Source organism: Lacerta agilis, chromosome 14 (assembly GCF_009819535.1).
Source record: "Lacerta agilis isolate rLacAgi1 chromosome 14, rLacAgi1.pri, whole genome shotgun sequence".
In the NCBI taxonomy this organism is placed as follows: domain Eukaryota; kingdom Metazoa; phylum Chordata; class Lepidosauria; order Squamata; family Lacertidae; genus Lacerta; species Lacerta agilis.
The window spans coordinates 15,050,537-15,077,515 of record NC_046325.1 but is presented as its reverse complement, the minus strand read 5'-3'; the positions used below and the strand labels follow the sequence as shown (position 1 = coordinate 15,077,515).

At 45.7% G+C, this 26,979-nt stretch overlaps 2 protein-coding genes across 16 annotated transcripts in view; one reads left to right on the top strand and one right to left on the bottom strand.

Moving 5' to 3' along the window:
• MVP (major vault protein) overlaps positions 1–14,635 on the bottom strand; it is a 27,745-nt gene extending 13,110 nt beyond the window's left edge. The window contains exons 1-10 of one of the 7 annotated variants that reach the window (XM_033169170.1): positions 14,322–14,635; positions 6,614–6,681; positions 6,080–6,209; positions 4,887–5,082; positions 4,231–4,354; positions 3,694–3,825; positions 3,515–3,609; positions 1,724–1,960; positions 1,152–1,277; positions 649–807 (exon numbers count right to left, since the gene is read on the bottom strand). In XM_033169170.1, coding sequence (XP_033025061.1) covers positions 649–807; positions 1,152–1,277; positions 1,724–1,960; positions 3,515–3,609; positions 3,694–3,825; positions 4,231–4,354; positions 4,887–5,082; positions 6,080–6,201 — 1,191 coding nt within the window. In that variant the 5' untranslated portion in view covers positions 6,202–6,209; positions 6,614–6,681; positions 14,322–14,635. Of the gene's footprint in view, positions 1–648; positions 808–1,151; positions 1,278–1,723; positions 1,961–3,514; positions 3,610–3,693; positions 3,826–4,230; positions 4,355–4,886; positions 5,083–6,079; positions 6,238–6,613; positions 6,682–6,814; positions 6,834–6,909; positions 7,020–14,321 lie in introns of those variants that run through there. The other 6 variants (XM_033169175.1, XM_033169171.1, XM_033169168.1 and 3 more) reach the window with 6 other exon arrangements.
• Positions 13,618–26,979, top strand: MAZ (MYC associated zinc finger protein). 9 transcript variants are annotated; one of them, XM_033169177.1, is made up of 8 exons: positions 13,618–13,913; positions 15,874–16,086; positions 17,893–17,958; positions 18,901–19,691; positions 22,322–22,385; positions 22,620–22,791; positions 24,454–24,661; positions 25,660–25,777. In XM_033169177.1, exons 1-7 carry the CDS (start codon positions 13,878–13,880, stop codon positions 24,639–24,641), a joined length of 1,530 nt encoding a protein of 509 aa, XP_033025068.1. In that variant the 5' UTR covers positions 13,618–13,877; the 3' UTR covers positions 24,642–24,661; positions 25,660–25,777. The 9 variants fall into 9 exon arrangements, with proteins under 9 accessions (XP_033025068.1, XP_033025067.1, XP_033025072.1 ...); XM_033169176.1 differs by having other exon boundaries at positions 13,620–13,913; positions 15,871–16,086; XM_033169181.1 differs by having other exon boundaries at positions 13,622–13,913; positions 15,874–15,960.

Below are 26,979 nucleotides of genomic sequence, written 5' to 3'. Positions count from 1 at the left end.
TCTTTATAATATTTAGCCGAAAGGCCGTCCGGGCCTGGGGCTTTCCCCCCTTTTAATTTCTGTATTGCACATTTCAATTCTTCCTCTGGAACCCTTTGACTTGAACACAGTCCTTCCAGGAGTGCCACAGGGGGGCTCTTTCCTGACACCCTCTCCAGCCGAACAGCAAAACAGCTGGATTGCTGGAGGGACGTTTTAATGGGGTTTCCTGCTGGTGGAAAACGACCTTCAGCATTGCTTCTAGCCGAGGATCATATTCAAGGGACTCTCTCTCTAATCCCTGCCAAAGGACCACAACCGAGGCACCGGAATAGAAGTCATATGATATCTTTTGCACTCCCAATTTGTGTGTGTGTGTGTGTGTGTGTGTGTGTGTGTGTGTGAGAGAGAGAGAGAGAGAGAGAGAGAGAGAGAGAGAGAGAGAGAGATAAGCCTGCTCTTAAGCTTCAACTGAAGGATGGTTAATAAATAATGTGCATAAATAGACAAACTGTGTCCAGAGTGCCACGATCCTTTTGTTAGCAGTGACCTCTGGAGGTGTGTGTATCTAAAGGGTGCTGCTAATTGGTGTGTTTAGGCTGCGCTGTGTAGAGGCTTCTCCAGGAGCAGCCGATATCCGGTAACCGCTGTCCTGCCTGCTTCACTCACCTTCCCCGTCTTGATATCCCGCACATAGATGCCCTCGTTCTCAGCCAGCGGGATGGAGTGGCGCCGCTCCAGCACTTCCACCTCGGCCGGCGGCACATACTCCAGGGGGCCATGGATCAGCCAACGGTCACCCGGCTTGTGCGTAACCTCCTCTCCGTCCTGGGTGCGAGGGAGAAAGAAAGACAACAGGGGGAAATGGCTCCCGTGCCCACCTGCGTTGAAGCCACCCGTCTTTTTCCCTGGCACAAGCTCAAGCTCACAGGGGTGGCTGGTGCCGATTAGCACTGGGAGGGCAGAAGGCAGGGAGGCCAGAGCCAATGAAAGGCAGAGCCAAGGAATTCTAGTTTTGTCCCCCATCCTGCTGTTGCTGCTGAGACTGAAGAGGAAGCTGCTGGCAGCTAGGGCTGCCCCTGGACTGGTTGGGCTGGTGGTCAGGCAATGGGGCAGCAGCGCCCCATGTGCTCCAATGGGCCTGACCCCACTGCAAGCTCAGGTCCTCCTACCTCATTTGTTTCTTCCAAGGGGCGAAGGGCACGGAGCAGGAGGCCCTCTTCTTCTGAAAGGATGTAAACGTCTTGGATGCCCTGCTCCAGCCACTCTCCAGGCTGCAGGAAGAACGATATCTCCCCCTGCAGAAACAGCAATGAGGGTTGGGGAAAATGAGAGAGAGAGAGAGAGAGAGAGAGAGAGAGAGAGAGAGAGAGACTCCCTCTCCAGCCAGCTTGAGAAATGTGGTGATTATATTTTACAAAATGTATATACTGCTTACTAGAACTAAAGACCTCCTAAATGATGCGAGAGTCTAAAGCGATAATTAAAAAAAACCACAAAACACACACATTATAAAACACTTATACTCACTAAAACCACATATCAAGATCACATGCTAAAATTAGATGCCTGGACTTGGTGAAACAATGAAGTTTTTAGCAGGCCCCTGCCTAATATCAATATACAGATAAATAAATTCACCCTCCCACAGCGTAAGGAGATTGGCCGTAATTACTAGTGTGAAACTCCCGTGGTGCTTTCTGAGGTTTGAAGTCCCCTGTGCTACTTGAGTTTGGGCGCATACCTTGATCACCTTCTTCTGTCCCAGCTGGGGTTTGCCATCTGCTCCAACTGGGTCACAAACCACGCAGTACTGGCAGCTGTTCAGGGTGGTGATATCGACAACACCCAGGACTTCCTCGTAAACATCGGGGATGTGGGCCTCGGTGTCAGCCATGGTGACCAGCCACTCTTCTCCTGTCTTCCGGGTAACACCCTGGGAGTCCCGGAACGTCTTTGAGGCCCGGAGGTGCAGCGCTTTCTACGAGGGAAGGGAAAGAATGAGACAATGGATGGCATGAATTTGTGGGGAAAGACACCATTCTTTTTTCCACAGACTTTTCATACAAGTGACCTCCACACACACAACTAGTCATTCTGGCTGGCTGTGGTAGCCAGTCACTTTCTACTAGCCAACTGTGATGCTATCCTCTGTAATAAAGTGCAAGTGTCTCTGCGTCCAGTCCCCGTGTCCGTGGGATTGCGCTACTGCGCATGTGCCCCACGGACAGCCGTTGGGACTTGGAGCGCAGAGACTTTGGGCGGCCGGGGAAACTGTTGAAGCTGTGGGTGTGCGCGGGTGCACGCTCACGTGCCCTTACTTCTAAGCGGCAGCGGCCGTTACAAGTGGTGGCGGGCGAGCGATGTCAAGCGAGAGCCGCTCAGTCAGCTCTGCGCATGTCCCCGACGTTGCTAGGGCAACAGGGACGCAGAGCTGACAAAGTTTCTATAACTAACATTGAGGCAGAGTCGCCTCTGAAATTCTGTAGGACAAACATTTATTTATTCATTTGGGGGGGGGGGGGAAACCACTGGTGTGATCTATACCATAAACAAACATTGCCCAAACTCTGTTTTAAAAAATGTTTGACCACATATGTTCTAGCGCCCGTTAATTTAACAGGTTTAATGTCTAGTACCATCATATTGCAATAATATTCAGATGCATTGCGGGGGGAGATACGTAACTTCATCAGTCTGATGAAGTTACATAACAACTCAGGTTTTATCTAGATTAATGAATGTGTGATTTAAAAAAAATCTGTGATCCATTCCATGGCTTTTTGACCATTTTTAATTCTGTTTTCCCCCGCACACATGCATAGACTGTATATATTTTCCTATATACATAAAAACGCAATGTGCCATCATGTTCTGCGGTTCATGTGGTCGCCAATAGGTGGCCACGCCAACTGCAGCATGGGGAATGGTTTAGGTCAGGCACCCCCCAAACTGCGGCCTTCCAGATGTTTTTGGCCTACAACTCCCATGATCCCTAGCTAACAGGACCGGTGGTCAGGGATGATGGGAATTGTAGTCCAAAACATCTGGAGGGCCGAAGTTTGGGGGTGCCTGGTTTAGGTATGCTTTTTAACTGAGCTGTTTAACAGCTGGCTTTTGAAAAAAAGGGGGTCGTCAGTACTTAGCTAATTGGGAACCACTGGGCTAGAGCACAGGTGAGCCATCTGAGGCCCTTTGCCTAATTTTACATGGCCCTAAGCTGAATTATAGATTTCAAAAAAAAACTTTGCAAGTGGTCAGTTCAGAGCTCTGGCAAAAGATATTGACCTCTTCCCTGGCAGCCTACTGAGCAGGGAGGGAGAAGCGGAGGGGGAGGGAGAAGCAGGGGGAGGGGGCAAAAATAAAAGCTGTCCCACCCACTTTTTGCTCTGACTCTGAAAATACTATATTTTCAACCACCTACAGGGTAATCTACTGTAAATGCCTAGGCACATCCTTGCTCAGCTACTGCAGCAGAGATTTGACCCACATGCCTCCTCCACTCACCATGAGGGGCAACAAGCCCATCACTCACCTTTTCAGTCAGGACATAGGCGTCAACAGTATCAACTACTTCCTCAAACACACCTGGCAGGTAAGCCCCAACCCGCTTCACCAGCCATTCCTCACCTGTGAAGAAGAGGGAGTCACAAGGCAGGTCATATCAGAAAAACAGAACACCTTACAAGACTGTGGGTGGGATGGCAGACATACCTGTCACGCGCTTATTGCCCTCTCTGTCCTTGCACTCTTTCCGTGCCTGAAGTCTTATGGCTTGGTTGGGCCGAATGATGGTGGCCTGGATAGTCTGCACAACTTCGACCTCCTTTTGTGGGATGTAGGTGCCTATGAACAACAAGGTTGTTATACAAGAAGGTGGGCCTCAAACCACACAGCTGACCTTTCACCAGGCCAGGCTGTTGGGTCCACCTATTGTCTAGTCCGGCGTTTCCCCAAATTTGGGTCTCCGGCTGGTTTTGGACTACAAATCCCATCATCCCTAGCTAGCAGAGCCAGCAGTCAGGGATGATGGGAATTGTAGTTTAAAAAAACAAACAAACCCAAAACCAAAACTGGAGGACTCAGTTTGGGAAGCCCTGGTCTACTCTGATTGGCAAAAGTCTCAGGTGAAAGCTCTTCACAACAGCTCCTACCTGTTCCCTTTAACTGGGGAAGCCAGCGATCAAACCTGGAACGCTCTGCGTACCAAGCATTTGTGCCACAACTGAACTTCAGCTTATTCTCACTTACCAGGCCCTTCAAATAACCATTCATCCCCAGCAACGTATTTGCCGCCATGGTCATCCTCAAAGTCCAAGAGGGCTTTCAGATGCAGGGCAGTGTTAGGCAGGACAACCTGCAGAGGTGTAACACCCTGGAGAGAGGGAGGGGGAGACAGTGAGCAAAGGGAGTCATGGCAACGGAACAATTCCCAAATCAAAGGCTTCGTGATCAGGTCCTGCTTTTGGATTAACACATGAAGATCTCCACTAGCATCTGGCTGGCCACTGTTAAGAACAGGATGCTGGGCGGAATGGGCCATTGGCCTGGCCCAGCAGACTCTTATATGTTCCGACTCCTCTGGAGAATCTCAAAGTGCTGAATCTCAAAGGAATGCCCCACCGGATCAGGCCAAAGGCCTATCTGGTCCAGCATCCTGTTCTCACAGCGGCTGACCACATGCCCCTGTGAAGCCCAGAAGCAGGACCTGGGCACAAGACCACTTTCCTGCTCATGATCCTAGCTATTGCTGTTCAGAGGCATATTGTCTGTGATGATGGAGGTAATGGAACCATCATGGCTAACAGCTGTAGGCCCAAACACATGTGCCCCACATCTAATGGCCCTCCGATTGTGCCCTCACTATGGGGCCCCATTGTGGAGAGGAGAAGCTCACATGTCCTTACCTGCTGTAGCTCTTCCCCTGGGTACAGAGGGAAAGGATCCTGAGTCAGTCTGATCTCTAGGTCGGCATGCCTAAGCCGCACCTGCCCCCCGACATGGAGCTCTACTGCACCATCTGCTCCTCGGACCACTGGATTGAGGATGACGCAGTAATGGCGAGGGGGGACCATCACCATCTTCACTGGGGCAAACACGATCCTGGAGTGGGAAGCAGGTTTGGAGGGAAGAATTAAAAGGCTCGGCTAGGATTGTGGACTTGTGGGTCCTCTGCAGCTGAGAAGAGATCTTATATCTTGTTGGCAGCTCAGGTTTAGCAAAGTGACCTCATTATACCCGTAGTCTTGCAAGGACACCGAGGGGACAGATGTGGCGGTTAAAACCAGGTTTGAGTACAGCAAGAAGGGAGCTGAGAAAGGCATTTTGGTTTTGGCTTGTGCGTTGTACACATCTTCGCTCTTTCTCCTGGTTAAAACTTTTTTTAAAAAAACAAAACCTCAATGTTTCCCCCTTCTCACCCTATTCAGACCCTTCCCATCGTTTTCTAAAGCACCACTTCTTTCCTCTCGGTGTCTCTCCTTTCTCACTCCATTGCATGACCGTTGTGAAACTGGATCCCCTCCCCTGACTTCATGCAAACCACTTCCAAACCTACAACAGGGCTGTGCGGTGACAGACTAGTTCAAATAAGAGTACAGAAAGGTGAATGTCCTTTGCACCTGGAGTAAGCTTTGGCCTAGGCAAGATTCCACAGTTGTGCCTGTTGTAACATACCTAAGAACTTTAGAGTTCAGGTTGCCCTTTCTCCTGGCTGACAATTGTTCTCTTTCAGCCATTTCAAAGTAATGATTCTGTTACTGTGGTCTCCCCTACGTATACGGTAAACAAAACCAATTTATCGAAAACAAGAAACCCCAAACCTTATGGTTAAGGGCGGGCGATGACTCTCATAAATATAACTATTAAAAAGTTAAGTGTTATCTGTGGGAGAAAGAGAAAACAGCAAAGCAGGAAGAGGAGCATAACCACTGCAGGGAATTACTAACACTTGCATCACTCACTGTGTGTAGCACTACTAGAGCCCTCCTGAGGAAAGGGGGCAAATGGAAACTACTCTGCTAACTACTGGAAGGAATTTTTATTTTATTTTATTTTGTTTTAACCCATCCAACGTCCTCCTTTTTTGAGGCTTGCTCACCTCTCATTGTCTTGGCGGATATACGTCTTGGGTCCCACTTCCACTCGAGTCACATTTGAGTTCTGGTCCAAGACATGGATGTAATGGTACGGGGGGATCCGGATTATGGATTCAGCTGCCATCTCGCCTCCTGAGAGCGGTTGTAAAGAGAGGGCAATCTGAACAGGATGAACCCGACGGAAGTCTCCAGTTTAAAACGCTGCTCTGGGCACACCCTGGACTCCCTGAGTCACCTTCCCTCCCGCTTACCCCCAAGGGCAAGGCTTGGAGGAACTGCGCGACACCCTTTGTATCCACATTGTGCTAAAAACCAATCCCTTTCGCTGCACTTAATCCTTCAACAAACTGAGGGAACCCTGCCCTGCCCTATTCTGCAGAAATTAATACACTGTACAGCAACAAGCAGCCTGGATGGGAGGTGGTTAAGGGGACACACCCACTTCCACGGAGCAGAATCAAAGTCTCCAGGCAATTACAGGGAAAGTGTTTTAGCAATCAGGCACAGAAAAAGACTAGGACAGGAAGTTACAGGACCTTAACCTTGTTGAAAATATAAATCTCAGGCTAGACTTCTGGAACAGCTTAGCTGCAGCAATTGGTATCTGGGTAGGGGAGGGGGGAGGGAGAAAAAGCAAGACAAATTAAATTTCCATATAATGGCAGACGAAAAGATTCAGCAACTCCGAATTCTTCAAGCTCCAGCATTGGAAGGGGATTATTGCTTTTGTAACCAACCTCCCGATTCTAGGTGGATAGTATCCAGAGCACATCCTAAGCGAAGACGTCTACTAGCTAAAAGGAAGTGGAATCTGCGACAGGAGAAAACTTACTGCAGAACAGAGCGCTTGTTTTCTGGAGAGTTTTGCAGCCAGGAATTCCCCTGAAGCTTTCGGTTCCTGGTAGAGGAGGAGCAAAGTGGCGATTGGGAGAGAACCTTTTAAAGGGAAAGCAGATTGCTAAATGGATGGTGCAATTTAATGTGTGGCCCTAACAGCATGGAAGGAATAATAAGGGCAGGGGGCCACACTTTGAAAGAATGGGGAGAAGAGATATTGGTAGTTGCATCCCCTAATCATCATATTGGGAGCTCTTAGTCACGACAAACTTATCCAACGGAACTGCGGCTGTTCATAATAGAGGTGTGGCCACACATCTCAGTCTCCATTATGTTGCTGAAGCTGGTTCCTACTTCTCATATCCTAGTTCTAGATTTGCCTCACCATGCTGAAGTAGCTTCCTAATTCCCAGTTCCTTATCTAATGAAAGTTCAAAACACTAAAAAAGAAATATATGTCCCTGAAATGAATCACAAGGTAAGTATACTGCCCCCCCACCCCATTCCTCAGTTTTCAGGGGACTCTTCTGTTTAAGACATGCAATGATTTTCTACAATCTTAAGGGTTGTAGCCAATGTTAATTCGACCCATGGAAGTCTATAGACATGCCTAACTTAGATGCAATCATTTCAGTGAGGCTACTCATTGAGTAGGACTAGCGTTGGACACGGCCCAAAATGACCATCTTTGCACAACACTCCTATATGTGTGATGATAGCATCATGTGACGATTAAAAAAGCAAGGAACTGAGAGTGATCAACTCAGGATAAGGTTTGGGACCACACAAAGCATGCACCTGCACAACTGGGAGACTGTCTTCTATGAAATGTTGCTGAATCCTCTGGGTGCAAGGAACGGTCAAGTGCATGTCTGCACACGGACAATAGCCAAAATATGTAAAAAATATATGTCCTTTGCACCCCAAGTAAGCTTTGAGCTAGATGGAATTCAACATCATCTTACAGAGGACGCTCCCCCAAAGCACAACTTTGTGATGCTCAGAGCTTATTCTGGGATGTACACTCCTAAGCTCCTTATTCCCCCCTCCCCCACATCTTTTGGCTATTATTCATACATGAATATGCACTTGACAGTGGCTTATTATCATGGGAAGCTTTGGAGCAGGCAGGATTCAACGCTGTGTTGTAGAGAACAGCCTTCTGGATGTTTGGGAACTGGTAACCAACTTCAGCATCATGCCTACAATGGTTGTGGGCGCTGCAGTGTCAGGCAAAGAAAGAGAGGGTGGGGATCAGGGCCGGCCCACCTGTGAGGCAAGGTGAGGCAACCACTGTGCTGATCCAAAGGTGAACTGTTCTGGAAGCTCTGCTAATGCTACCTTGGAAGTCGAGATAACCCAATTACAGTAATTGGTAGTTGTTGCAGCAATTAGCTCCTATATATTCATTTGCTTTATTATAGGCTAATGAGCTTGCTTTGATGTTATCCTTATATGTGGGCTTAGGGTGCTGGGCTCTGAGCCCAGAAAGGGGAACTATCTGTAAGATTTGGGTATTTGCCACCTATGCCTTCACCTAGTCAGGTGGAGCGATGGAAGTCCTGGCCAAAGTGACGAATGCTGCTTTGTGTGTAAATAATGTATGCAGATTTGCTTGGGTGCGGACAAGCCATGTCCTCACTGCGGTGTCCGTCCCATGCCTGTAAAGGCTGGGAGACCTGGCAGGCTGATTTGCTGAAGTCTGCAACTTTCTTTTAATAAAGCACCAGAACTGTTTACTTTGGCATTTTTTAACATCCTTCTTTGGTATCCCTGCACCAAACAACTCTCACAAGCCCTCCTTTGGGCCTGCCACCTCAGGCAGCAGGATCCACGGGGGCAGCAGATCCAGCCTCCAAGGAAAGCACCATCCATGGTGGGAATGACGGCTGTGGCATGCACTTTCTTGGCAGAGCCTCCTCATGCCTGCTCTACAGCAGCCTCTTGACAAACAGGAGGTGCTGCGGGTCTCCCTCCCACCCTTGTTTCCAACGTAGAACTTCACTCATTCCTTTTCCCCTGGCAGTGGGGAGGCACCATTTTGTGGTTTGCCTCAGGTGCCAAAATGCCCTGATGGGGAATAACAGCTGGAGTTTGAGCTGGTATAAAAGCAGTGGTGGGAAACACTTCACTTGTTGAAAACCTGTCCTTTATATAGCTGTAAAGTCACAAGGGAATTCCCATGCGAGGGAAGTGGCCTACCAGATATCGTATCATATCCTTCCTACCAGATATTGTATAATCCCACTCGCATGTAAAGATACCGGTACTTGAGACTGACTTACTGTAAGGTTACCAGATTTTTTTCAATGAATCCGGAGACACTTTTCAACTTCAATGGATTTTGTATGGGGACTGATTTGTAAATCCGGGGACTGTCCCCGGGAAACGGGGGTGTCTGGTAACCTTAACTTTGTTGTTGTTGTTTAGTCGTGTCCGACTCTTCGTGCACGCCAGGCACTCCTGTCTTCCATTGCCTCCCGCAGTTTGGTCAAACTCAAGTTAACTTACTGGGGTATTAAAATTGTTAGGGGTTTTCTACTTGACCTAGAAGCATTTTTATATATATCATGCTGGGATAGGTGGGTTTGATGAAAGCTTGTAAAAAATTCTGAAATTCTGCCTGGTTATTTACTTCTCAAGTTACATAAATCCTTCAATAAACAAAGAGGCAAGCAACCCCAATTGCTAAAAGCTGGCAAATTACCAATGATTTTTTTAGGGCAGGGCTCCCTTTTTAACAGTTGCATGATAAGACGGAATGCAGCATGTGCTGCTTTTTCAATCACTGCAACAATAAGGGGAAGAATATAGGGCAGTAGTTAAAGGCACAGGAGCCCCAGGACAGTTAGCCACCCTAACCTACCCTACATCCAGCATAATCATGCAACTTCAGATATAAAAGTTTTTACCATTCACAGTGAATTGTAGCTGTTTTAGGGACCAAGGAATCTCTGCCTGAGATGTCATCCTACAATTCTTAAGTTATTTTTGGGCAAAGCACTGGTCCTAAAGTTATTATAAACTACTTTACATTTGTGTAATAGATGCACACTTGGTATGCTGTATCAGACAAGCTATACATGGGGCTGCCTCTGAAGATGGGTTTGGACACTTCAGCTGGTGCAGAATTCAGCAGCCAGGTTGCTCACCAGGGCAAGACCGTTTGAGCATGACACTGATCCTGGCTTGACTGTACTAGCAGCAAATTAGTTTCTGGGCCTAATTCAAAGTCCCGGTACTAGACCACAATACCCCAAAGACCACCTCTTCGCATGATCCGACCCAGACCTTGTGATCATCTTCCAAGGCCCTTCTTCATGTGCCTCCTCCATGAGAGATCTGGAGGGTGACTGGCAACACAAAGAGATCCGCCTGGTGCCTTCAGGCCTTTGCTGTGTGTGGCAGGGAGGGGAGCATTGCTGGTTTTTTTTGTTTTTATCATATATTTTGTGGTTTTTTATCTCTTATTTTTGTTGTGAAACACCCCTGAGATTTTCAGATGGTGGGCAGTATACAAATGAAAAAGAAAAGCCAATCTCACATTATTGTAACGAATACAGAAGCAATGCATGAAAAATTATTTCAGCACTTTTCTGGTTATTGGATACACAAAACGGCTTGGGGGAGAAATTTATTGAAATTCTAGCGTGAAGAGGAGCCTCCTATATGATTTGAACGTTTGTTCCTTAGGGTGCAAATGCTTCCCCTCCCACACCTTCTTGCAGGGGCTGTACTTTTCAAGGCCACTAAGAAGATCACAAAGTATCTACAAAGTAATTATCAGTTAAATACTTTCTTTAGTTTAATTGAAGGTAGGAATTCCTGGTTACTTTTGATGCTTTATTTTCTTCTTCTTACACATTAACAGCAAAAAAGGCGGAAAGGCATCAGTCGCAGGGATAAACGACTGAATAATATATGCGTCTTTAAAAATTAAACCCAACGTGCTTCACACTTAATTTCTTCATCAGGAACACTCTTGAGCAACTGCTTTCAATCCTGGCCTCTTCACATTTATTGCAAACATGAAACAATCAGGACTGAAATTCGCTCACAGGCGGCACTGCCGGCGTTTAGGCAGCGTAAAATGGAGATCACAACTCATACGGGAAAACGAGGGGAGGCGGCAAATCGCGAGGTGCTTTTACTACGCATGCGGCAAACGCATACTGCATTCTTCACAGTAGTCGGAGCACGCAGACGTCCCGGTGCGCATGCGCTCACCTTGGCTTTAAGAGCATGCGCACTGATTTATTTACACTATATAGCCGCGCGCGCGACACAACCAGCGAGCTGTACTGCGCACGAGCGTATTGTTTTCGCAGAGCCTCCGCATCGGTCTATGCACGGCTCACTGCTACGCCCCCGTTCCTTCCCAAGGCGCATGCGTATTTTCCTTCTTTTAAGACTACGGTACCGAAATGCTGCAAAACGCATGCGCGTTGATAGAAATAGCTTCCAAAACAAGACAAATTCTGTAGCGTAACGTCACCTAGTCTGTTGTTGTTTTTTAATTAAGGAATACTAATTGTCCACTTCAGAAGAAGCGGGCAACAGCCATTTGAAAGGTGCACCAGAAACACAGAAAAGCGTGTCATTTTGGGTTGTTCATCTGTCAGCCATTTCCTCTGCCGTCACATCCAAGCAAACTGCGTGACCTCACTTGTGCAGCAAACATGATGGGCATTCCACTTCAATGCCTGTTTACTTGGAAGCCCTAAGGCAGCGATCCTAAGTATACTTGCCTGTGAGTAAACATCATTCAACATAGAGGGCTTGGCTTTTTAAAGCACGCACAGGATTGCACAGCAGGGCTGCACTCATAGTCCCTCTTTGATGGGGGCAAGTCCCATTCACTATTAAATTGGGCTGCAATTCTATGCCCACTCATAAGCAACAGTTATATTTTCAAATATACATGATCCAGGAGCAGGACCACACATTCCGTCATTGTTAGAAAATGTTTATTTTCACCTCCACCACTTAAGTATTTGAAGCATCTTCCTATTATATAGCGATTCATTGTAATCCCTCAAAAGCCTCAATTTGCCCAGCTCCGTGCTACAAGGGGTACAACAAATAAGTTGTAAACTTGTGTTTTGGGTTGGCTTTAAAAGAGAGAGAAGTTATCAGAATCGTTCAAGACACAGGCTTGTGGAAAATTAGTTACTGGGAGAATTTTTTAAAAAGTCCAACTCAAAACCAAGCAGAGGCGTTGAGAAAAGATGTTGACAGCATCCATATAAAAGTCTGACGCTCAGTGGTTTGTGGTTGCAGAGTGCAATTCAAGCCAGAAGACAGAGTGCTATAGAGGTTAGTATCCCTCTCTAGTACAAGGAAGACTCATAGTGTGTTCAAATTCCCATTGGCCCATGAAGCTCTGGGTGACCTTGAAGTTGTCACTATCTGGAACTTATCCCACAGGGTATCAAGTACACCACTTGAACTCCTTGGAGGACAAGAAAATTATAAATGTAGTAAAATAGCATATATTAAATGAATGTAGCTAACTTTACAAATCTGCCCTGGCACAAGTATAATGTGGATTGAACAGGGTGCATGGGACAGCGATCATAGTAAAAATAAGTGAACATGGTATTGCCCACTGGGATTTCTACTAAAAATTGTTGTATGTTTGCCTGCCCAGTTGAGTCAGTAGCATTGTGGTGCTAAATCTGAGCTCAGTTCTGCTGTTTGGAAAGAGAAATTTCCTTATAATTCCCATATTTAATTTTGTATCTTTATTAAGGCTTTTATTGTCATTAATTTTTAAATGTAATGTGTATTTGTCTTAGTATTGTTTTATATGAGCTTAAAGCTGAAATAAAGTGATTGGTTGACTGAGCTCAGTTAAGAATATTTGATGCACAAATGCGATACTGGGGTTATCCCAAGCCTGTCATGTGATAAAACAAGGGACCCTAGATAATTGTGGTTGAGGCCTTCTTTGCCAAGAGGTGACATAGTTATAAGTCTCATATTTAACTCAAGTTCTTGCTGAAGGTTGTGCAGCTGAAGTCTGCATAAAAGTCACATTAAAGTAACTTGCATAAATGAGTAAAATCTCCTGTTCGTGGTGTAAGCGCCAAGAGGGCAATACAAACCATATCTATTCAGAATTTCTACTGTATTCGAAGGCGTTTACTTCCAGACATGGTTGAAACTGCAGTACAATGCCGCATGCTATAGTGACATAATATACTATGTAATATAAAAGCATAGCTGTCTATCTGTGTTAAGTTCTAGATCACAGCAGCCGTCATGCAGATCGCCCTACACCTTACTTACTAGTACCTGCAAGGCCAAATGTGCTGTTGAGTTCGTTCGTCTTCCCTGCGACATTTTTTTAAATATAGGCGACACAAGTGTACGGCAGGGGGTTGAATAATACGGAATGAGGGTTAGAAAGAGAAAAGGCACCATAATGGCCATTACGGATGAAGCTCTTCCCTGGCGGCCATTTTGTGAGAGGGGACGGAGTCACTCAAAAGAAAACTAACGGGGAGGGGAAAGGAGCAACCGTTACTCGCGCGCGGCCGCCTCGGCGCCGGCCAATCAACTTTCTTCTTTAAAGGAAAAAACCCTACGGTCACAGCGATCGTCACTCCACCCAATCAGCAAGCACCACACGTGGGGGCCTTTTGTACGATCCCGCGCACGTCGGGAGCGAGGACGGCAGCCCCACCCAATCGCTACCTGCCGCCTTCTCCATACCCCCTCTTCACCCCTCCCCGCCCAGAGAGGCTGTGGCGCCGGGGGGCGCGCGCGCGCGCAGAGGGGGCCAATCAGCGTGCGCGCCGAGGTTTCCTCGCGCCGCTGCCTCCTCGCTCTATCCCCCCTCCCACCTTCACTCCCCCCGCCCGCGCGACGTTGCTGCTGCTCCCCACTCGCTCCCCCCTCCCTTCCCGACCCCCCCTCTCGCCGAGCTGAACCCCCCCTCCCCCGCTCGTTGCCGCCGCCATGGACCCGAGCAACTGGAGCAGCTTCATCTTCCAGGTAACCCCCCCTCCCTTCTCCTCCACCTTCCCCCCTCCCTTCTCCGCTAAAAAAAAGGGGGGGAGCGCGAGCGGAGAAGGACAAGGGAGCGCAAGCAAGAGCTGTAGGCTCCCCGCTCACACCCTCCCTGCCCCGCCCCTCCCCTCGGGAATCCCAGCGGGCGGGGGCCCTTGCGCGCGCGGGCCAGCAGGGCGCACTCAGCACGCGCTCCCCCCCCCCCGCCTCGCGCTGCCCCAACGGTCACCTCCCTCCGCCCAGCGCAGCCTTGCGCTCCCCCTACCCCCTCGTTCTCTACGCTCGCTGTGCCCAGCCCCTCCCTCCGCCTCGCGCTTCATCTCCCTCTCCCCCCACCAACGGTCACCTCCCTCTCGCGCTCGCTCTGCCCATCCCCTCGCGCTTGTCCCCCACCTTTTTCCCTGCCAGTTGCTACCTCGGTGCCTCCTCGGTCCCACTCCCAGTGATCCTGCTTTCCAAAATGCCCCCCCTCAGATACACACGCACTACAGCTGCCTCGCCCTCTCCAAGGCTACGCTCACATAATCCTCTCTTCCCGTCATGCCCCCCACAAAATAAAATGTCCTCCTGCCATAATTGCTTTCCCCTCCCCAAAGCTGTGCCCTCTAGGGGTTTCTGCTTAACACCAGTGCGAGTTTGGCCACACATGCCAAGGAGAGACTTCATGTTCATTTCCTGGCCCCGCTATTTACTTACCCTGAAGCTCAGGCACAAAAAGGAGGTAGCTAGATGTCACCTTTGGCAACCAACAGGTGTAGTGTTGGATTTTCCACCTGTTTCCTCCCTATCTTTATGTGTCTCTGGACATTAAAAACTGCAGGGAGATGACCCTACTTCTTTCCTCCTCACCCACAAATGCATTATGATACAGATAGTAGCTGTATACATGGTGGGAGGTACATTACCTCCAACTTTTCCTGTGGCCAGGCATGTGTGGCCAAATTTTGTCAAGATTGCATGAGGCCCCTACTTCCCCACCCTTTGGAGCTCCTTTTCTTAACCACCTGAGCCTCCCTTGCAGACAATTTCCTCTTTAAACCTGCAGCCCCACCTCCTCAGCCACCTCCCCTTTCCAGTTTCTGACCAAATAATAACCTCCTGTCTGCTGCTCTCAACCTTGACTCCTTTCCTGGGTAATCGCCCTCCCTCCTAGTGCTTCCTGCCTGGGGTTTTCCCTTTGCAGAGCTCAGCCTCAGGCCTTCCCCTTTTTCATATATGCAACTACTTGCTTTTCCCTTAATGTCTCTCCTCTTCTAAGTCAGAGACATGGCTCCCCTAGTACTTCACCATCATGCGTGTGGTTGGGGAGGGGGATCTCCCAGGCATACACCTTAACATAATGCTGGCCCATATCTACTGCTGTTGGGAATCCCTTGCCTGCTGTTTTGCCCCATTCCCAAAGAAAAGTAGACTCTCCTAGTACATGCCCTCTTTTATTCCATACTTTTGTACACAATATTCAAACCTTCATCTTGGCCCAGTGTAGCAATTTATCTTTACAGTCCCATACCTTACACCCAGCTTTCTATTCTCCCACAAACAAACTTTCCTCCTTTCCCACACCATGGGAAACCAACTAAGTTCTGCTTAGAGTAGACCTACTGAAATTAATGGACCAGAAAGGCATATCTATTAATTTTAATTGCCCTACTTACATTGGATTCAACCCCATATTTTGCCTGTTGTAAACCATAACTACTCCACACTTACATACAGTGCTTGAAGTTACTTGGGTCAAGCAATTGCTGCTCTCTCTAAATCTTTCAGCTCATCACCCATAGTTCCTGTGGAATAACCAAACACAATTATTTCCTACAATTACCCATTTTCTCTCTTGCCATCCTTTGAATTTAACTCTTTGAGTTTCCAAATTTGCTGAAGGGTGGGAAGGATTCTTTTTCTTTTAAGGTTCCCTAATCTTTCTTCTTTTCTGTCTCTTTAGCAGAGTCATACACAGAACCCTCTGCAGGTTGGGACCGAAATCCAGTCCAGATTTTTTGCTGCTCAGGGCTGCAGTCAAAGCCCCTTCCAGGTGAGCTCTGTCTGGGCACCAAATGGAGAGCGATGGACCCCTTTGAAAAACGATATCTACTTGAGGCAGCTGCATCTCAGTGCTGGAGACCAAAATTTTTTATACGAATTGCCTCAACCTCAAAGGGTACCCTGTACAAATACTTGATTTTAAAAAATAATTTCTGTATTTCTTACTGTAAATACTGTTTTACATTTATTTAGCCACTCTTACTTGATGTCAGTCACCTAAATGTTTATTTTTATTTGTTTACTTTCAGCATTTATATACCACCCAATTAACCATGTCCTCTGGACAGTTCACAAATTAAAATCAATAAAATACAACTATACAGTATTCAGTCAATTAAAATCAATACAGAAGCAGCACCAATACAAAAAAATAGCATAAAACAATTGTGGGACTGAGGCTCTGAAATAATAATTTGCCAGAGACTACCCAATAAAGCTTGTGGCAGAGCTTTAAAGCCAAGTACTTAAATCTATACCCTTATGCTAAAAGAAACCATCCCAGTTCTCAGTTACCAAACCCATGAAGTCAATCTGGTGCACTTCAAGTTTACTCTGAATTAAACAAAAGTTAAAGTTTTACTGGGCCAAGAATTCTCCCTTGCTATGCAGATAGTATCTTGGTTCTATTTGGATTTGTTTTGCTTTTATTATTACTAGCCTCATATATCCCAGACTTCAACAGGTAACAAATTAAAACAAAATAAATTATTGTATAAATACCCTGATAGGCAGCTTTATTCCATACACATTTATTCAGAAGTAAGTCTCACCATGTTCAGTAGGCATAGGATTGCAGTTTAAGGTCAGCCCTTCCCTGGTTAATTCTATACTTTAAAAAGCAATCTGAATCAAAGCTTTATTGGGTAATAACTAATTAAATCATACCCTGAGTAGACCCAGTGAAATCAACTGGTGTTACTTATGTTCACTGATTTCAGTGGATCTGTTCTGAGTATAACTAATGTTGCATATAGCTGGTTGTTTTGGAAGCTACCCAGACTTGGATGCTGACAAACCTGTACCAGTGAAAGAACTATTTGAACTTCACTTACAGATAATGCTCTAAATTGAATTTAAAAGGTTGTGAAGGAACATAACCAAGACAACTGTATTTTTGAATAATAACAGATCTCTGAAATGCTAGATTGAATTTAGGTTTATGTAGTGGTTTGTCATTTTTCCTGATAGCATCCCTTGTTCCATTTTTCTGACCAGTGTACAGAGATTAAGGGATTAGTCCTTCACACATTTTCCTGGAAATAAGCAATACAAAACAAAGCATAATTTACTTCCAAGTAACTCTACCTAGTTTCTGGCACATATGACTTGACCCAGGTCACAAATCAGTGACTGAACAGGAATTTGAATTCAAGTCCCTTCTTAACTTCACATCTATAGAAGTTAAGAAAGACTGTCACTTCATGATATGGTAGTTGTCCTTACTGTTTTCTCATGGTGATGGGCACTAGAAAGTCTTCTAGCCAGGCAAGCCCAGTACCAAGGGTCCTTATGTTCATCATCTTATATAGCTAATGCACAAAAGCTGCTCAGTGAAGAAGTAATTTTTGGTTTGTAGAATTTGGAGTGAAAAAATTAAATCTCTCTTTGTAAAAGTGAAAATCACAAAGTAAAACGGCTTAGTTTGGACCCATGGACTGCCTACATATTTTCATTGAAATTGATTTCTAAATTGTTAGCATTTTAAAAAGAATACTTTTCTAGATTTTTAAAAAGTCCCAAACAATTTTTTTCTAATCCTGTGATTTATTTCCGGTTTGAAAATTCAGGAAAATATTTTGGCCAAGGAATAAGAACAAATTGGTTGTCTAAATGGTTGTTGGCTCAAATCTATGCATTTCTTCTTTCTAAAAGCCTTGTAAATAAGTTTACAAACGTTGCTTTTCTGCCATGTTTTTACTAGCACGCTAGGGATGGCAGATGGACAGAGAGCTTTGTCCCTCCTGCATCAGTTAGCTGCATTTCTCTGGTAGGTGCACAGGAGGGATGGAAAACTCCTTCACTCCTTCCCGAGACTACTTACTTGCCTTCATAGAATTCCTTCTCACTGATGGCTACCAGGCTAGTACTTAAATAGTACAAAGCTGCATCAGCCATATATTTAATGAGATATTGTAGGCTGAATTTCTTTTCTAATGTGTTTTTATATTCTGCTCGTACTCGGAGCTCCCATCCAAGAGAATGATCAGGTTCACACCTGATTAGCTTCAGACATGCTGTGGTTTCCACACCATTCACTGGCATCAATTTTAAAGACTTATGATGATATGTATTATTAGAATGGAGGGTACACATTTTAAGATAGGCAGAAAGCTATCCCAGATAAAGTTTCTGTAATCCAGGCTCGTAAATAGCCAATCGTCCAGTTGCCTTTGACACACAGGCAACCAGCAAGAATGTTTTAACAAACTGGAACCTAGTTGTCCTTCTCCCTCCTGTAAATGTGCAGATGCATGAGAGCAAATGAGCTAGTACTTTCTGTGGTTGGAGTTAGGGTGAAGCTTCCAGTACACTTACGCTGATGGCACTGTACTGAGCTAGATTTTCCAGACTTAGTAAGAAATACCAAAGTCTTCACTTTGCCGGGCATGGTATCTGTAAAAGCAGAGCTCTCCAACTCTGAGATGCCCAGCTCTTTAACTTGAATTCTAACTATTCAGTGGAGCTGGTGAGTGTTTGTAGCGAGTATTCCTGCTTCTCTTCCCATAACATTTGGTAAATAATAATTAATCCAGCCCACCTTAGTCTTCTCCCACCTAAAATGAGTTCAAGCTAGTTTATGAGAGATGAATGCTTTTGAAGTGGGAATTTACTGTTCCACCCACTCTACAAGTTACTAGAGTACTGTAGGCTTTCAGGATTCATTGTTCATTACTGTATTTTTCAAGTATAAAATCTTTTTTCTGTTCAGACTGCCACCACAACAGCCCCTCCCCAGCAGACAGCCACCCCTGCTGAATCCCTCCAAGTGGATCTCCTTCCTGTCTTGGCTGCAGCCCAAGAAACAGCCGCTGCTGCTGCTGTGGTTGCTGCCGCTACTGGCTCTGCACCATCTGCTTCCACAGTAGACACGGCCGCTTTGAAGCAGCAGCAACCTTCTGCCTCTGAGGGTGGTGGTGGGCAGGTAGCACCATCTTCTCAAACTACACAAGCCCCAACCTCACAGGCAGCTTCTGCTACACAACAGCAAGGTGATGCCCAGAAGAAGCCCAAGAGCAAAGGTCCTTACATCTGCTCCCTGTGTGCTAAAGAATTCAAAAATGGCTACAACCTGCGGCGCCATGAAGCCATTCATACAGGGGCCAAAGCTTCTCGCGCTGGACCCACGACCATGAAGATGCCCACCATGGTCCCCCTCAGCTTGCTTAGTGTTTCCGCCATCGGTGGCACAACAGCAGCAACTCCTGCCCCTGCCGAAGGTGCAGGAAACACAGCAGGGTCAGGAGCAGGGCTGGTGACCACTACAGCATCAGGCAAACGCATCCGGAAGAACCATGCTTGTGAGATGTGTGGGAAAGCCTTCCGGGACGTCTACCATCTCAATCGGCATAAGTTGTCTCATTCAGACGAGAAGCCCTACCAGTGTCCTGTCTGCCAGCAGCGATTCAAGCGGAAGGACCGCATGAGCTATCACGTCCGTTCTCATGATGGTGCTGTGCACAAGCCGTACATCTGCAGCCACTGTGGAAAGAGTTTCTCTCGGTACGAGGGATTCAAGGGTGTAGGGAGGAGGCAGTTCAAAGGGGACTTGTTGCAGGGCTTACGTGAGGAAGGTTGGCTTTTAGAAAAGGTGTTTCCCCTTGTGATACAGAATAAGCTTTAGCAGACAGCATCCTGAACCAATATGAGTTAGGATGGCACTATTAGACTAGAAGCTAACATTAACTGATTGAGGGATGTCTGGGGGCACCTCAGGATCCCTTCCCTTTGCAGCTCTTGCCATAAATCAAATTCCTCCAAGCCTAATCTTGACTACCTTGGCCACCCAACAGAAGTGTCCATGTTTCATTGTTCCTCCATGTAAAAACAAATCCCTGCATATACTGAACTAGCATGTTAGTAAGAAACTACAGTGGTACCCCGCAAGACGAATGCCTCGCACAACGAAAGGGTTTTGCGAGTTTTTAGTTGACTCGCGAGACGAATTCATCTATGGCTCTTTTTCGCAAGACGAATTCGTCTGGCGAGGTACCACTGTAAGCGCTGCTGTTCGCTCGCTGCAGCCTTAAAACGCGGCGCGGTGCCGGTCGGGAGGGGCCCCCGGACTTTCCCCCCCATAGGAACGCATTAATTAAATTTTAATTAATTTCCTATGGGAAATGGTGCCTTGCAAGACGAAATTTCATATTGCGAGGCACCACTGTAAAAGCTTTCTTGACATGCTATCTTTTCATTCAGGGGATCTGTTTTAACAGGGAGGTGCATTCAAACATGTAGTCCCTCACCTGCAATCTGATGTGTACAGTTCAAGAAGTACCAGATCTATGGAATTTCTTTGCATATTAATTGGCTGTTAGATCAAGCAACAGACAATGAGGTCAGCTTGGGGGGAAAGAAAACCTCACATTTCCAGAATTAAACATTTGCAAATGTACTTAGTAATTGCATTGTCACCATGCTGGCAGCATAGAACACTGATATGTTGCAGCCGGATCAGAAAGGCTCTGTCTCCAGGTTTCTCTCCCTTTGTTTCTGAGATTTTACCAAAATTGCCCTTACATTTGCCAGCTTTTCTGTACAACTGTAGAAAGAATGCACTTGCTCTTTAAGATAAGTTAGGCCATCTCAATTCCTACACTTGTTCCAGGTTTTGCGTGGACCTGCAGTTGCATGGAATACCAAGAGCAGCCTGTCCTCAAAATATAGAGAAAATTCCAGAGAAACAAATTAGTCAATGATTGCCCCATGAGCTTTAGATGTTCTTGTAAGCCCCCAGAATAAAGCATGAACGTAAAAAGAATGTGCTCAAGTTTTCTGATCTGACATCCCCTTGTAGAAATGAAAGCAAAAGGACAGGTGTAGGTTGGTTGATTGGTTTATTAAATTTGTGTACTACACTATACCCATAGATCTCAGGGTGGTTCACAACATAAAATTAAAATTTATTTAACCTGTTTAACAAAAAATTCTAGTAACATTCCAGGGTTCACAGCTCCTAGATACCATAGAGTCAGGCTTCTGACTTGCAACAATAAAGGAGTAAACATGGGCTTTTAAAGAAATAACTTTAGAAATGCAACCTTTTAAAAGTAGGTTTTAAAAAATATGAGTGTTGGTGTGGTCTGATACATACACCCTCAAGTCACACAGAACTACATAAAATACAGAGGAGTCTAACACCTGAGTAGAATACGTTGTTTTCTACACCCTTTTTGTTTATTTCCTTGGCTGGAAACTGCTTGAATATATCCAGAATTTCTTTTCATCACCAAAAGGGCTTGTAATTTTAGCAGCAGAAACCACATACAGTAAATTACACATGTGCTGTAGTGTAGAAATTTCCTGTAGGCAAGCTAGCTATATATATTCAAGGTTGCTCCCATTTTTTAACACTGCACTTTCTTACTCTTTCAAATAAGTGACAACCTTTATTTTATTTATTTAACAAAAGTTATATGCCATTTTATTGTAACAAAACCTCTAAAAGGTTTACAAGAATATTATCAACAAAGCTAGTTAAAAATAAGAAATGTTAAAAAAAATTAAAACTAGCTCTAAACTAAAAAGAGATTAAAACATGTCAGCATCTTTCAGTTCTAAGTTTACTGTTTCTATTTTCAGCTTGTTTTCTATTGGAGGGTTCCCTATAAATCAATTGGATTCTTGAGTGTCAAATCCTTTTCTGAACTGTTTTCCAGCTTAGGTTTTATCAGTATCTGTGACTAATCTGTGGCTAATTAATAAACCATTGAGTGGATGAATTCCCCAAGAACATTTCTGTAGGCACATAGTCTCCCTCACTCATCTTGCCTAGACTCACATCAGTGAATGCTTAAAAATGATGAATTAAGCCTGTTAAACTATAACTGGCACTTTTTAATGACAGAGTTATTGTACTGTTAACAGCTACAAGCTAACTGGCATTTAAGAGGAACAGCTTTTCCAAAAGAAGCATATTCCTGTGCATCTGTTAAAAGCAGAAAAACTTTACCAGTAAAAGAAACAGGGACAACCCAGCTCTAGGAGACATGCAACTATAGCAACTTGGTTGGGATTGAGAAGGAAAAAGAGACAAATTTAATAATGAGGGGGGCATGGACCTTTATAGCAGGGAATGAAAGAGAATTCCTCAAGAACAGATCACTTACTTGAATATTTCTTGCCTCCCACAGTCCGGACCATTTGAACAGCCATGTGCGGCAAGTCCACTCGACAGAGAGGCCCTTCAAATGTGAGGTACCTTCCCCCACTGACAGTATTGTTGTATGAACTCTCCACTCCCTCCCGTTATTTAATTTCCCCCCAATAAACTGCCTGAGTTTCTGGTGCAAGAGAAGGCAATGTCAGGTCCCCTGTACTTAAAGGGAACTTTGCATGTTCTCAAATCCCATAGTCTTTGGTTGCCTTGGGAAGTGGGCTGTTGGAGGCAAAAACATTTTCGCCATGATTCCTTTCTCTCTGTTTCTGCAGACATGTGAAGCAGCCTTTGCCACCAAGGATCGGCTGCGTGCTCACACAGTCCGTCATGAGGAGAAGGTGCCATGTCACGTGTGTGGAAAGATGCTGAGCGCCGCCTACATCACGGACCACATGAAAGTACACAGCCAAGGGCCGAATCATGTCTGCGAACTGTGCAACAAAGGTAAGAGGACAGGGCTCTCTGTGAAAGTATCTGGAAGTGAGAGAAAAATGCTTAACCGTCTCTTCTGGGAGTGCTAGCAGTTGCACAGTACAATCTGATGTAGGTTTTGTGAGAATTAGGTTTCAATGGAGCTTACACCCAGCTGCATTTGCATGGGATTCCAACTTTAATTGATACTTGCATATGCGCTTTCTCCTCTATAATATGGTTTCTCAGTATATCAGCCAGAGTCATGCTTGAGACCTGTTTCAGGTTATTTCATTTGCAGTTTGAATTAGATGTGGCTGATTTTCCACAAGCTTTCAAACATACCTGCCAGGCTCTCACTAACTTTAACTCGGCTGAACAGCCATGAATGGTGACCCACCAGGGCCTTATAGGTAGAGGGTTTATTATCCAATTGACAGGCCGCAGTATGTGGTAGGTGGGCTGCATTCATCTTGGTAAGTCAAAGTTGTACATGCCTGCTTTAGAAGTAGTAAGCCGGGTTTGAGTCCTTTACATGTGGAGCCAAACTTACTCTCTGTGAGCATTAAATACAGAATTGCAGAAGAGGACTGACTTGATAAGAATATATAATAATGCCTTTGAAACAAGCTGTGTTTGAAGGACCAATCTGAGACCAAGCAGAATTTTATTTTTGTTGGTCTGCAGCTGTTGCTCAAACTTCCTGCTTTATCTCAACAAGAAAACTGCTTGGCAAGACAGCTGGCTCCTAATGTTTTTTTCTACATTTTCATGTCTGAGCATCTCCTTAGTTCCATTTTGCCACAAGCTTAAATAGCTTCACTGTACTGTGTAAGTGTAGGATGACATGATTTATTGTATATAGTTAGCTTTGCTAATTCTCCATATATTGATGGAATCCAATGTGCAGGTAGATAACTAAACATTATGAAAAGAGGACTGCTAATATTTGAATTGTGTATTACAACTTTACCCATCTGACATACTTAGATGGGTATATTATTTTTAAATAGAAAACAATATCCTTAAAACATAACTCAAAATAGGCTGAATAATGTGCAGGTTAGTAAGAAGCAGTGTTGTTGTTTTTAAAAAATAATAATCTGCTTTTCCTTTGTGGAAACACCTGGATTATCTCATTGGATAATGTGCATAATCTTATGCTTTACCCATATATTTAAAATAAAATCTTCAACATATTGTAGATAACTGGATTCTCAGAAGCATAAAGCAGCAGTTTACTATTAATCACTTCTTACAAGTCTTTTATGGCTTTTAAGTATTTCATATTGCAGAGAATATAGGTAACATAGATTTGCTTGGGGGGGGGGAGGAAATCTGCTTTTTTCTTCTTCTCATCCAGCTAGATCTGGTCTAGGATTACAGCTCTGATATTTTTGTGTTGAGTCTTAAGTTCCTCACCTTTACTTCCTCAATGCCGCGATGCAGCTGCCCCTAGAGTGGGGTCTGTTGTTCATACAGAGAGAGCTTACCTGGTGGCAAGATGCAGCCATCTCTGGGGTGGAGAAGCTGCCTCTTCATCAGGGAGCCCTGTTGCAATGGATCTTTCACTAGATGTTGAGACGCAGCCGCCTCTAGGGTGAGGCACAGCCAAGCATTACAGGACACTGGAGTACGTTTTCAGTAGACCGGACACTGACCTGGCTGGTTTTTGTCCTTCTCCCCCTCCCGTAGGGTTCACCACAGCGGCCTACCTCAGGGTCCACGCGGTCAAGGACCACGGACTGGCCGCCCCGCGGCTGGAGCGTTTCCTTTGCAAGCTGTGTGGCGTGCACTGCAAGACCCCGGCTCAGCTCAACGGGCATCTGCAGACGCACGCAGGAGAAGGGGCTGCGGCCACTGAGGGCCAACCGCTGCGGTGAAACGTTGGCCGGGCCACCAGGCAAGAGCCGCTTCCTTCTGTCCTAGGGAATGGGGAGGGGAAGCCCATCTGTCCCATAGGGTACCCATGTGTCCTTGTATTCTCAGTGGGAGAGGGAGAACCCCATCTCCCCTGGGGCGGCTGCATCCTAAATTAGCATCCCTCTGCCAGTGTTTAAGTGCCTGCATATTGCAGTGCTTGTCTTGGTTTGGATGCTTATGTGTGACTCAGGATCCTTTTGCAGGTTCATCTAAAGAGGATAGAAGCAGGATTGAGCTTTCATTTTTTTTAATGAAAAGGTGCACATAATCCTTTGAATGTTTTATTTATCTGAATATTGTTTTATTTTTCCAAAGTCAATGGAGTTATTGTACTTTTAACAAGAAATATAGACTACCATTAATATTTTGAAGTTAGCAGCAGACAGGGTACATCGATGGGTGTTTTGTCTCCTTTTTGCTCTTTGTTACTTTGCCTCATGTCCAACATTAGGCGTAACTGTTGCTTTTGAGATACTACTGATCATGGGGCAGCAGTAAGTGAATCTATTCCCATGAGATGCTGTAATGTAGTGGGAGATTTTCTAGCGCCAGTCACTGCTATGGACATATTCCCTATGTGTCATGCATCTTGGAGAACTGTGAGAGCTGGAGTCCCCTGAGAAAACTTTCCTGTGAAAGTTTAACCTTTATTATGCATTAGGACAACAATTTAAGTGATAAACCCCAGTTAGCTCTATTGTCTGCAGTTAATTTCAAGTTAGAGCTAGTGAGTTCTTTCAACCTTGCTTTATTTTTCAGCCTTTTAAGGAAGGGCACTTCCCTGCAGGACATGGATAAATATGGTGCTTTGGAGGAAGGGGCAGCTGCATCCATCTCTTCCTTACTACGTGAAACCAGCTGTGTCTTCTACTGCAGCTTACAGCAGGGGGAGGGTGGAAGGAATCAGGCTACACATCTGTGTTAAATTTCTGAGCGTGAGAAACCCCATTGACTTTGTGCATCTGTCTTCCTCCACAGGTACGGGTGAGGTCTGCCCCCTCGCGGCAGCAGTCTCGGCCCCACCTCCCGCCGCTGTCACGGTGCTGCCCATGGAGGGAGCTTCGGTTGTGAGCCAAGCCCTCCCCACACAGCCCTGGTGATTTCTGGGAGTGGGGAGGCAGAAGCCAACCCTCCCAGTCCCATCCCTCTCCCTCACTGGCAGCTGGAGCCTCCAAGCCCAGATGGATATGCAGTGGCCATATTTGGGTGTTTAATTTAATGGTGGTTTCATTCATTCTCTCCCCTGCCTGTGCTCGTAAAATAGTGGTGTTGGGAAAGCACCTGCCCAGCCAAAGCAGCAGCTCTTGTTCAGAGGGCCATGGAAGGGCTGTGTGTGCATTCAGAGAGCACCCTTGTTTTATTGATTCCCCTGCTCTAGTCCCCTTAACGTCTAGCCCCACAAGAGTCCCATAAACCCATGCACCCTCTCCTGTCCTTAGCCAAATAGCTACAGTCTTCGTCACCATAAGTCTCTTGCTCATTCCAGCAGTGCTCCCTATTGCCCCTAAATCAGCTACACAAAAAGAGTGAGACAATGGGACGGGAAAGACTTAACAAGCTCAGCTCAGGAACAGAATGAGGAGGGCTCAAGGATGGGATATCTGTGGGACAAAATTGTGGGGCAAGATTGCAGCTCGGGGTGGGGGGAGGCCAGAGTTGGGAATAGAGTTGTGTTGGTTGAGGGGTTGACAGAACTTGGGAAACCCAAAAAGAAGTTAGAATGGGGATGAAAATCAGGATTGAGGGGCATTGTAGGTGCCAGGAGCTCAAGTCTGGGGTGGCAGGGGGCTGCAGTGGGATGGGATGGAAAATGGTTGGATTTCTCCATGGCTTCAGTGTGGAGTGCCCTCCATTCCCCTGCTGAGGAACTGCTCTGAATTTCCCTCCTTGCCCAAGCACCTCATTCTTTCATGGTGTCTGTTTTAATGCTCCATTCCCTCAGCTTCTCTCGTGATTCGTGTTCCAAGCGTGTCAGCCCCCCACACCAAGCATTGATGCCCCACCCGCTGAAAACCTTTCTTGTTGCATGCAACCCCCACAGTTTGGGGTTAGAGTCCTCGCTTTTTTGTATTATATATATTAAAAAAAAAAAATCCCCTGACATTTAAAATAAACTCCCTTTGTGGTTTTTTTTTTGTTTTGTTTTGTTAACACAAAATGTAATGAAGCTGTGTCCATCTATCCTTTCTCCCTGTTCCCTCCCTCACCCCACATCTTTCCTTCTCCCATGTACCCTTTCTGGATCTGTGTCTCAACAGCAAAAGATTTTAGTAAAAACATTGAAGGAAAAAAAATCCA